This window comes from Pan troglodytes, chromosome 7 (genome assembly GCF_028858775.2).
Source record: "Pan troglodytes isolate AG18354 chromosome 7, NHGRI_mPanTro3-v2.0_pri, whole genome shotgun sequence".
NCBI lineage: Eukaryota > Metazoa > Chordata > Mammalia > Primates > Hominidae > Pan > Pan troglodytes.
The window spans coordinates 60678380-60690702 of record NC_072405.2 but is presented as its reverse complement, the minus strand read 5'-3'; the positions used below and the strand labels follow the sequence as shown (position 1 = coordinate 60690702).

Below are 12323 nucleotides of genomic sequence, written 5' to 3'. Positions count from 1 at the left end.
TCAGGAGGCTGAGGCAGGAGAATCGCTTGAACTCAGAGGGCACAGGTTGCAGTGAGCCAAGATTGTGCCACTGCACTCCAGCCTGGGTGACAGAGTGAGACTCCATCTAAAAAATAAATAAATAAATAAATAAATAAATAATAGAAGTTCACTCAAGAAATATAATAGAATTTGTTTGAAATATAATAGAATTGCTTCATTTGTATAATATGAAAAAACATAACTATAGTACTTAAAGCCTCATAAGTTGAGAATACTTGCTCTATACAGGTATATACATAGCTTGCATAATTATACAGAATACAAAGAAAATATAATATATGATATAATCCCCAAATATGCAAATTAGGCACAGATTAGTACCAAATAAATATTAGAATTATTAAATGAAAAGAAAGCATAATCTATTGCTTTTACATAAATGGATTATATAAAGAATCAAAGTCGCTGAACAGTTAAGTAAAATATTTAGTGGAGGCTAGGTGCAGTGTCTCACACTTATAATCCCAGCACTTTGGGAGGCAAGGAAGGCGGATCAGCAGGTCAAGAGATTGAGACCATCCTGGCCAACATGGTGAAACTCTGTCTTTACTAAAAATAAAAAAATTAGCTGGGCATGGTGGCGTACGCCTGTAGTCTCAGCTACTCAGGAGGCTGAGGCAGGAGAATCGCTTGAACCTGGGAGGCAGAGGTTGCAGTGAGCAGAGATTGCGCTACTGTACTGCAGCCTGGTGACAGAGTGAGACTCCGACTCAAAAAATAATAATAATAATAATTTAGTGGATAGTTTATACGGTTTCCTTGATAATCAGCAATACCTAGCTAGTCCAACACTCTACTAGAAGTATGTCTGTAAACATCAGGGCACACCTTTTACTGATACTTCCAAAACAGATGAAACATCTATGAATAAAGATAGTATTTTCATGGTTAAAAGAACATATTCTGGAACCAGAGAGCTTATATTTGAATCCCTGCTGTACCACTTACTTTGTAACTTGGCTTCCCATCCATACTTTGAGGTAATAAATGTTTCTACCTCATGGTTTTTAAATGAGGATCATACGAGTTAATATTTGGAAGTGCAGAGTGAAATCCAAAGGTTCTTAAAGACTGTGTGCATGGAAAGAAGTTTGGCAGATGAGCGACTCCGTGGAAACAGATAAAGTGATATGTTAACAGGAAACATTACAAAGAAATTAGTTGAATTTGATCCTGTGGCTAAAATAGCTCCCCAGATCCCAGAAATTATAATAAAAACATTAGTTCCTTCACTGATTAATTCTATGAGCATGTAAACGGAGCCTGTTACGTATTAGATCCCATGACAATGTTTCCTTTTTGAGATCTCATCTTATGATCTTCCCTCACAAGCTCCAGCCATCTTTTGTTATTAGGCATCTTCCAAACAGCCCCATCTTGATTAAGAGGCTGGGGTGTCTTCAGGAACATTGGCCCTCAGCGAAACATAATCCTAACGAAATCCCAGAACCAAGAACTCAGGCTGTCACTTAAACAGTCTTCTCACAAGCACTCATAACTTAGCCAAAATTGAACTTTTACTTATCCTACTACAAGTTTCAGCCTCCCAGTCTGCCTCATCACAGAGACAGCTCTACAGTTACCCACCTGCTCTGGCAGAAACAAGCAGTCAGGGTTGATTCCTCTCTTCTCAGTCGATTCCTCTCTTCTCTCACCCCCTGCCTCAAGCCCTCACAAGTCCTGCAAATTCTGCCTACAGATTAGATCCTGAGTCTGTCTCCTTCTCTTGACCTCACTTCCCTACACCCAGCCAGGACTCCAGCAATCATCTCCTCATGGGTCTCCTCGCTTCTGCTCTGTCTCTTCTCCAATCTATCCTCTACTCAAAACTCCAAATTATGTTTGTGAAAATTCAGCTCAATCACCCCAGCTCCCCTACCTAAAGCCCTTCCCTGGCTCCTGTTGCACTTGGAATAAACCTAAGCTCCCAGGATGTCCCCATGGCCTGCTCCCATCATTCACTTTCTTGCTGTCCATGGGGCACTCACTCCCTTCCCAGCCTGGGCTCTGGGCTTCCTTCCTCCTCTTGGATGCTCAGCTGCTGGCTGGTTTTTCACAGGCCTGCCTCCTTCTGATCTTGAAAGTCTTGAAAGGAGTGCATCTTCTCCAGTGAAGGGCCTCCCAGAACTCTTTGTGCTTCCTTCGGAACACTTCATGTTTTACAAGCATCTCCTTGGTTTTTGTCTGCCTCACCAGATATTATGTAAGAAAATAGCATTCTTTGAGGTGGAATTTTACTATAAAAAGACAGAAAAGAAAAACAATATGTCAAAGAAATTTATAACAATAGAAGTTTTCGATAGCTCAAATCAGAAAAATTTCAAGTGCTGATAGCACTCCAAATACCTGTTTCATTGAGAATCCAGATATTTCAGTCCTTTCTTCCCCAGCTCTTACCCATCAATTGTCTGAGAGGAGTTCCCTGTACCAGCACACCAACCAGTAAAATACGGGGCTCCAAGATGCAGTACAATTCTGCAGACACAGCTGGCCAGTGCAGAATGAATCCTGAGTCCCAGATACTATAGTTCCATGAGTATGGTCCTGGGTAACTGTTGGTTGTTTTCTTAGTAGCCATGTCATACTGTTGACTCATATTTAAACTGGTCTAACTACTAAGGTACCTAAGTCTTATATGTTGGTTTGTTTTCCTTTTTTCATTAAATCTTAGAGCCCAGAGTTATATCAATCTTATGACACACTCTCTTCATTGGTCCATGCATGGCTCACTTTATTCAGTAGTTACTTTTAATAAAGCAGTAAGTACCCACAGAATAGCCATCTGTTTTATCATGCTGTATGTGATGTAACTTTCGGCTTACTTTTTTTCTCTTTGCACTAAATTACTAAGAATCTCCCGTGTTGTTTTTGGTGGGCATGTGGTTTCCTTTCAAGTTGTGCTTTTGGCGAGCAACACTGCTGTGTACACCTTATGCATGCTTCCTGTGTACAACCATTTGTTTTGGGTGTGTGCCTAAGGAAGAAATTGTAGGGTCATAGAGAATGTGAGCATCACCTTCAGGAGGTAATGGATTATTTCCCAAAGTAGTCACCCTAGGAAAGTATAAGAGCCCAGATCTCTTTCAAACCAATTGTCAAGCCAAGTACCCTTTATCCTCCTCTCATGAAATTGCTCCTATGAAGTCTCTACGTGGAAGTTCACATGTCCTTCTTCATTGTCACCCTGGTTCAGATTCATTCTTCTAGGAGGTAAATTACCTTCAATCCTGCTTCCCGTACCCTTAATATTAACTACCTTCCCCAGGTCCTTGAAACCTTTCAAATGTAGTCATACTCCTTCTACAAAGTAATCATGGGAAATAACCCCCATTCACTGAGAGACTGTGGCACGTTTAGCGCTCTACATTTTATTGCATTCATTCTCAGTGTAGATAACATGCCTATTTTACAGAAGAGGATACTGAAGCACAAAGAAGATAAGTAAGTTGCCCAAGTTGCAGAACAGGAGTCAAACTCCCAAGCTGATGTCCTTCCCCCTAAATTACATTTTCCTCATCCATGTCCATGTGGAAGACTATGCCAATGTGTTTCTGGACTCTAATTCACCTGCCAGCAGCCCCGCAGCTCTGCCTACCATCATGGGTCCTAAGGTCTAACTCAACTAAACAGATATTTAATTACTCAGCATAAAACTGTCCTTGCAGCATTTTGAATACGAGAATGCAAGGGCTTTGAGGTTTAATCCCAGCTCTGCCTCTTAATTTGAACTTGGGCAGGTTATTTAACTTCTGTCAGTGATTCTTGAGGCCTCATTTAACCTCGCTGGGCTCGGTGTCTTCATATGTGAGGAGGGTATAATGGAGCGTGTCCCACTGTAGGGTGTGGTGAGATGTAGTTGAAGACATATTTACAAATGTGTCTGGCAGCACCCCTGGGACATAACTGAGCTACATGCAATGGTGGCACTTTTCTACTCCCTCTTTTCTTTCTTACCAATAAATTAAATCTGTAACTTCTCTTATCCACTTTTTCAGAATCCTAGATATGCATTGTTTTGGTAAAAACACTAAATGAAAATCTCATTTTCAAGTAGCAAATCACAAATTAAACATATAGTGACTCATTTGTTAACAGTTTTCAGTTGGAACTAAGGTAGTCTTACTCTTTACAGGAATAGAGAGTGATGAAGAAATTAGGCATTTGGATGAAGAAATAAAGGAACTGAATGAATCCAACCTTAAAATTGAAGCAGATATGATGAAACTTCAGACCCAGGTAAAAAAAAGAAGTAATTCATGATCCTTAATGTAATCATAATCTTTGGTGGAAACAAAACATTGAAATTTTAAAACTTGTGTGAAAATACATGGTATCTTAGAGTCAATATGCTGAGTGTTTCTAGATTCCATAATTATTGTAATATTCTGAATAGGTGGATCATCCCAGGTTACCATTTATTCAGTAGCTGTGGGCAAGCTTTCTCATGTTTTTGCCCTGGTGGCATCAAAGTTTTTATAAGCAAACAAGGCAGATCATCCTATAACCAAAGAGTCTCTGGTGCATTAGAAAAAAAATGTGATGGAAAGGTAAGAATCCTTGGTTTTATTCAAAATTCAAGTAAAATATAGCAACTTTTTATTTAATGTTTTTGGAACACCTCTGAATGTGTAAGTATTTATTAGAAACAGATCTTACTGAACATTTTCTTGAGCAAATTCTTTACCTAAAAGCCCAAGCAATTTCTCAATTCTGCATTCTTCTTTGTGATGTCTGCCTCATCTCCTGGAAATCAACAGTTCAGTCCAAGATTTTTAAAACATGAATCATAACTCTCTTGCAACAAGTTAGCAGCAAAAGAATGAGACAGAGCATACGACTGTCTTTCTCCCCTTCCCTTCTCTCCTCTTCTGAAATGCAGGATTTGTATGCCACCACAGTTACTGGATCTCTTGGAAGTCCTCACACAACAGCTTAAGACAAAGGGTTTTAATCCATCTGAAATTTAGGTTTCCTTACCCAGAGTGACCATTGTTGCCATCATCAATTAATGGCCATCTGGTCCACAGATTGATACTTTTGTCTAGAAATCATGGGAATTCCTCTAGAAAACCATTAGCAAAGAACACAAAGCCCTCTGCCCTCCTGAGACTTATAGTCTAGAAGGAGGAAGCAGACAATAAACAAAAAAGTCATAAATGATCAATGGTGTTGTATGCTAGAATGGCAGGGGGCTGGGCGAGTGGCTGTATTTCAATACTAAATGGGACCACCAGCCACCAGGGAGAAGAAAGCCATCCACAAAGACTTGAGGAATGAGGGAGTTAGCCAAACAAGTATGGAGAAAGAGTGTTTCAGACAGAAGAAACCCTGCAAGCGCAAAAGTTCTCATCATGAGAAGGCCTGGGGATTTCAGAAATAGCAAAGAGAAGTGTGGCCGCAGGTGAGTGAGCTGGGTGAGGCAGGTCACAGGATAACAGTCTCAGAGACAACAGGGCAGCTCACATGGGGCATCTTAGGCCATTTTAAAGACCTTGGTTTTTATTCTGAATGTGTGCAGAACTGTAGCACAGTTTTGAGCTAACGAGTAACATAATCCCATCTGATTGACATGCTGACTTGCATTTTAACAGGCTCACCTTGGTGGCTGTGTTGAGGAAAGGCCAAAAAGAGATTAGATGGGGTAATGGCAAACACAGGGCCACCCACGAGAAGGCAGCACAGTCACACTGGTGGCTGGGCCCAGGGGGCAGCAGAGTGGAGGGGACAGTGGTCCCATCCTGGATATTTTGAAGGAGGAGCCAGTGGAGGTGAGGTATGAAAGAAAGAGCCATGGGGGATCTGCACTACAGTTGAGTTTCTGCTGACTGGAAAAGGGACAGTGGATGGAGCAAGTTTGGGGAAAATAGCAAAGTTTACTTTAAACATGTTGAGTTTGAGATATCCATCATACAGCCATGTGGAGAAGTTCTACAATTCATGAGGAAGTCTGGGCTGAAGATGAAAATTTGGGGATTTGATTCCAGCACTTCAAACAATCCAATGGGGCTGCAGCTTCATGCCAAGAAGTTACACGCATGTATCTCTGCATCTCTTAGTATTCAGATGCACTTGGTGCATTTTCCTTCAGGGAGAAACCTTTTACACTCCTTCCAAACTCCACTACTCACATTCCCAAGTTATTTCTGTTGTAGATCACATCTATGGAGAGCAACTTAAAGACGATAGAGGAGGAGAACAAACTCATAGAACAGAACAATGAAAGTCTGCTGAAAGAGCTGGCAGGTCTAAGCCAAGCTCTCATTTCAAGCCTTGCCGACATCCAGCTTCCACAGATGGTAAGTTCAAGGCCAGAACCTTGCCGTTCCATTACAAGCGTTTGTAGTGTCATCATGCATCTACCCACGGGGTTGCCACGACTGAGCTTTGAGGAGACCTGTGAGCAGTCACAGAGTGACCACACTTCATCACAGTCTGGCTTGGAGTAATCTCCCTCTCTGGGAACATGGTAGATACATTTATTTAAATTATATGAAGGCCAAGGATTTTTTAGAGGCCAAAGTCATTTAAAAACAAAGGATTTTTTAAAGCTCGGTTCACAATGTCATGTGAAAGTTGAAGGGCAAAACTCCCTCAGTGAAAATGTATTTCCAAGTAGAAGATTCCATGTCTAACAAAATTTGAGACCATTATTTGCATCATCCACCCAAATCAGGAACTGTAACCAAAAATGTTCAATTCCCAATGGACTAGGTGCTTTCTTCATATGGAAGTATGAAGAACCTACTTCAGTTCTCCTCATATAAAATAAAAAGCAAAAAAAAATGAACAAGGAATCCTCATTTTCAAAATCTAAGCATGTCTTTTAGGTATGCAACTATAGTCCTCTATCAGCTAGTAATGGGCACACATTCTAAGAAATGTGTCCTTAGGCAATTTTGACGTTGTGTGAACATCATACAGTGAACTTTCACAAACCCAGATGACAGACCCTACTTTACTTACTTTGCACCCAGGGTGTATGGTACAGCCTACTGCTCTGAGGTTACCCACCTGTGCAGCAAGTTAGTGTACTGAATACTTTAGGCAATTATTAGTATTTGTGTATCTAAACATGGAAAAACATATCTAAACCATAAAAACATGCTATTGTTATCTTATGGGACTATCATCATATATTCAGTCTATCATTGACTGAGATGTTGTTATGCATTGCATGACTGTATTTGGAATTCATAGAAAATTAACTTCTTTTACATATTCTTAAATACAGACAAATCTTTGGAGGAGAGACTACATTGCTAAATGCTTTTAATTTCCTCAGAACCTAAATTTTTAGAATAATTTTTCCAAAGATGCCTATTTTATATATGAAATTATTTATAGAAGCAGCAATGTGATAAAGAAATGTAATTGGTTTTGGTTAAAACATTAAGCCCCTCCATTTTACCCAAGTTCCTAGCATGGGGTTCTTATCTTAACCAATTCCAAATATGTTTCTTGACTCCCACCAGCCAAAAAATCAATAATGTAATAATGAACACAAAGCAAAATAAATGATACCACTATGGTAAGGATTAAGGTAATTATTAAAAATCATTGCAATGTTATTTATTAATGTTGCATAAATCATACTTTGAATATGCATTCCTTAGTATTTTCTTCTTCACCACTGCCATAAAAAATAGGTACCACACAAGTTAACCTGTGCCTTGTATACTCACCACACAGGGCACTCTAGTGGTGATTTTTAGTGCTGATCACACAAAATGTTACGAAAGCACCAAAGAGCGAGCATTAGTATTCCCATTCCATAGTTGAAGAAATCAGGGCTCAGAGAGCTTACTTAATTTGATCAAGTTTCCAAAGCTAACACAAGGCAAGTGGGCCCGGCCCTGCAGAGTGGCCTTTACCCACTGTGCTACCTGGGTTCCCATCCAATCCCCTGACTCTCCAAGAAACACAAGGCACAACAAAGGCAGGAAAGAGAAGGGGACAGAGAATCATGATTGGACAATACTAATAATTTAGCTCAGCGCTTTGCCGAGCAGAGCACAACCAAATAGCTTCAAATTTAGAAAGCTTATTTCCTTAAATAGCATCAATAACAATACTTTGACATTTAAATGTCCTTTCTTCCAAGCACCTTTGCGAAGTAAGTCTCACGTCATGCGTTTTTAAAAAGGAGGGAAAATGGTGGCAACAGAAATGACTGAGTAGCATTCCCCTTGTGACATTCATTCCATTTCACATTTGTGTGAAATTTACATGTATCCAGCATGTGCTCTCCTTGAAGCATCACACTGGGTAAAGGAGAGACCGAAACATACAAAAAGAACAGGGAGGCCAAGCGTGGTGGCTCACACCTGTAATCCCAGCACTTTGGGAGGCCGAGGCGGGTGGGTCACCTGAGGTCAAGTGTTTGAGACCAGCCTGGCCAACATGGTGAAATTCCATCTCTAATAAAAATACAAAAATTAGCTGGGAGTGGTGGTGCACTCCTGTAATCCCAGCTACTTGGGGGGCTGAGGCAGGAGAATCGCTTGAACCCGGGAGGCAGAGGTTGCAGTGAGGTGAGATCACATCCTGCACTCCAGCCAGGACAATACAGCGAGACTCTGACTCCAAAAAAAAAAAAACAAAACAGGGGATGAATAAATTTAAACTTTGTGAAACTGATATTCTGCTTACAGAGACTGAGAAATTTTTAAAAGTATATTGCAATGATGCCACAGGAGAGAAACAGGCTAAAAGGATCTGAGGATGGAGGAGGAAAATTTTCCATCACAACTGTTACTGAGCAACTTGCTCAAATCTTAAATTCCTTAAGTTTCTGCCCAGTGCTGTTAAAGGCACCACTTAGTACAAGCAACCCTTCCTTCCCAGCCTCACAAATATTCACCTTCCACAAACAGGAGGCATATGTAGTGCAAGGCATGTGCAGTCAAGGCTGAGGCTGCCTCCCAAGAGAAGTAGAAAAGTTTTGTGGAGTCCGAGTCCATAGCCAGACATATACTTTATGTGCTCCAAATCAACCCCAAATACTGTACAAGCCAGTCATATTCGTCTCCTGAATTAAGAGTGAACAGATGAATCCCACACACACTCCGTCTCTCTCCATCCCCTGCAACTCCAGCAGTCATATGCACCCTTGCCTTCCCTCCCGACTCCCGGATCACTGATCTTCGATGTCACTGGGTCCTTCTTTTCCCTCAGCCTGAACCACTGTGATTGGGTCAATGTGTTTTGTCTCCATTTAGGGACCTATCAGTGAGCAGAATTTTGAAGCATATGTAAATACACTCACAGACATGTACAGCAATCTGGAACGGGACTATTCCCCGGAATGCAAAGCTCTACTGGAAAGTATCAAACAGGCAGTGAAGGGTATCCATGTGTAGGATCACAGCGCTGCCGGGCAACAGAAGTTACCAACAGCAGTAAACTCCAGATGGATCTGTTAGAGGTTCATGTACTGCTAAGGCGTGGAGGTTGCCGTACTGCATTTACAATTTGCAACATTGCACTAATTTTATTTTCCCCAGCTGATATAAAAAGGAAAGAAAAACTATGATAGACTTCTTGGATTAAAAGCAATGCAGTCAATTATTAGATCTTATTTATTTTCATATGTTTTTCTTTTATTTCTTCATTGTACTCTTCTTTTGTAAAGTATATGTAAAATAAATGTGACTTTTTATAATTTATTTATTACTAATCAAAGAGTTTTTTATCTTTTAACTGCATTTTGAAGTCTGCCGTATTTTTACAAGTGTGTTTATTAATTTATTTTCCAATAGGATTTAAATAGAAATGCTATTCTCAAGTCATCTTTCTTGCTGGGTTTTAATGAGGAAACAGGAAAGGGTGAAGGAAATCCTTGTCTAAGGACTGCACTATAGTTGAGTTTGATTTTTATTGCACACTTCTTCCCCCACCTTTCACTGGTTTTTGTATTTATAAATGAATTTGCGGTAAGGTGAGCTGCACGGAAGGAATAAGAAGACAAATGGCGCCCACTAGTGGGGAATCCGCATTCACAAAAGCACAGGATGCTGGAAAACAGCCTGCTCAGAATTTGTTAGCAATAATTAAATATAGCAATCAGCAAAGTATTCGACTTGGCTGGACGGTTTTCGTTAATATGAATTATTTATTTGAAATGTTTTAAAGAAACATAAGCCTTTTTAGTGATGCAGATTTGTCTGTTTGTTTTTCAAGTCATATCAGATCGTTGGCAACTCGTATCCCAAGATGAAAAATAAGACTTGGTGTGACCAGCCAGGCTTTCCTGCCATATGTTGGTACAATACACAAGTGACAATATTGGTGTAGATTTGTACTTAGCAAATACAAACACATCCAAATGAAAAATTTTGTAGATACCATATCCCCTGAAATAGCATTTATCTTACTGGGTTGACTGGAAAGGAATGGAAAATATAGTAACACATGAAAAAATGCTACTCCAATCTGAATGATTACTTCAAACACTGGCAACTTGGGTCTCACCCTCCATAGGAAACAAGACAACATTCAATTTGATAGAAATCTTGCCACAAAACTTCAAATGCTACAAAATATACACACACACTCACACACACAGGCATACTCACACACAGACACACAGACACACACACACACACACACACACAGACTCATCCACACTTCAAATTGAGCCCACAATCTTGAATTTCTGAATGGATCAGAGTTTCATAGTTTCTATAGTAAAGGCAATGTCTATTTCAGGGATTGTAAAGTAGTTAAGCATTGTTTCAAAAGTTTTTTTATATTTATTTTTTTTAAGGAAAAGGTATAGACAACCAGCTAAACTGCCTTTTTGGTGTGCACACACATTTCATGTGCAGACGTGCCTCTGTGTAAATGTACACATGAACTTCGTGTGGGCTTAATTTTCTGTGCTATAAACAAAAGTGTTTATTTTTTATTAACCTCATGGATATTTAGATGGAAAGTGATGGCATTCACAGGCTTGATGTATTCCACTGTTATTACTGCACAAATGAAAAACAATACTCAACAATAATTCCACTCCCATGAAACTTTGGTCATTGTTATGCATTAAGTGGGGCTTATCTTTGGTTTGGAGTTCATTTGAACTCTTGAACCTTAGTTTAGTGAAGATGAACTGTCTGTTCTTAGGTAGAAACGGTGTTTATTTAAAAATCAATTTTAAAAAATGAGCCACCATATGTGCTGTCTATTATAAATGGGACACCAAACAAAATTTTCTATTACAGTTGTGTACTTGCAAACATTTTGCTATACAGTACTTCATAGATGCATACAAATGAGCTCACTTATTACAAAGACAAACGTTTAATTTGCTAAATATTTTAACAAGTTTGTTATATATTTTATTTAATTTAAAAGAAATCTCTTACCAACCTACATATTTATTACTATAATTTGCTATGACTTCAGGTTAATTTATTTGTGTTTGCATAGTTTGAGCAGGATGTTTTGTGAAGTATGTTTGTATTTATTTGCCTACTTTGTACTTGATGTGTTTTGTAATGTGCACTGAATTTGTTTTCTTTTCAACTATGTTAATGATCAATACTGTAAATTGGGTCTTTTGTAAACAACAAAAAGGCAATGATGTATGCATTTTTTTTAATTTGAGGTAGTTTGTTTGTATACTGTTTCTCCAAACACTTAATATTTCTTACATCAAAGCAACAAAATTGTGTTCAGTGCTGTACATTTGGTGTATGGTAGGAAATAAAAATTGATAACGAGTTTTGATGTGATCTTTCTCAGGCTGTTATCTGGAGACTAGTATCCCCTTCCCATGGAATCCACTGTCCAGAACGAGCCCTGGTGAGGTCCCCAGAGTGCACTTGAGCCTGCCAGTCATTCGGAGACATTTCTGTTCTGACAGCCGGTTTGCTTGCCTTAAAGTGGACAGGACTTTTGGCCAGTTGACAAGCTGTCACTGCCTTTGATGTGGCATTCACCTCCAGAACAGGGAATGCTTTGACATAAGGAACACCTTTGCTAGCAGTAGCAGCAAATTCACTCAGATCTAATAAGTGGCAAGATAGAGGGCCCACCCTCCTGATTCCAAAATTACTTTGGATACGGAGTATATCTCTAGATTCATATAAGCTAAAATTAAAGAAACTTGAATTAAAGAAAAATAATAATAAATTACTGATAGCACCTCTTCTGCTTATGTGTTCTTTCTACCTAATGTCAAATAGTCAGCCTAATTTAATTTTTCAGTTTCTGCCCAGATTCGTACATCTGTAGAATAAGTTTCCACTTACATTTGATCTGGTTAAAAAAAAAATCTATTT

At 39.3% G+C, this 12323-nt stretch overlaps 1 protein-coding gene across 7 annotated transcripts in view; it reads left to right on the top strand.

Moving 5' to 3' along the window:
• Positions 1-11774, top strand: part of ST18 (ST18 C2H2C-type zinc finger transcription factor) — a 303405-nt gene extending 291631 nt beyond the window's left edge. For 6 of the 7 annotated variants that reach the window (XM_009455375.5, XM_009455376.5, XM_054656729.2 and 3 more), the window contains 3 exons: positions 4175-4278; positions 6195-6338; positions 9261-11774. In XM_009455375.5, the coding sequence (XP_009453650.2) occupies positions 4175-4278; positions 6195-6338; positions 9261-9401 (389 nt within the window). In that variant the 3' untranslated portion in view covers positions 9402-11774. Of the gene's footprint in view, positions 1-4174; positions 4279-5633; positions 6339-9260 lie in introns of those variants that run through there. The other variant, XM_054656730.2, reaches the window with a different exon arrangement.
• Positions 11775-12323: the final 549 nt, after the last annotated feature.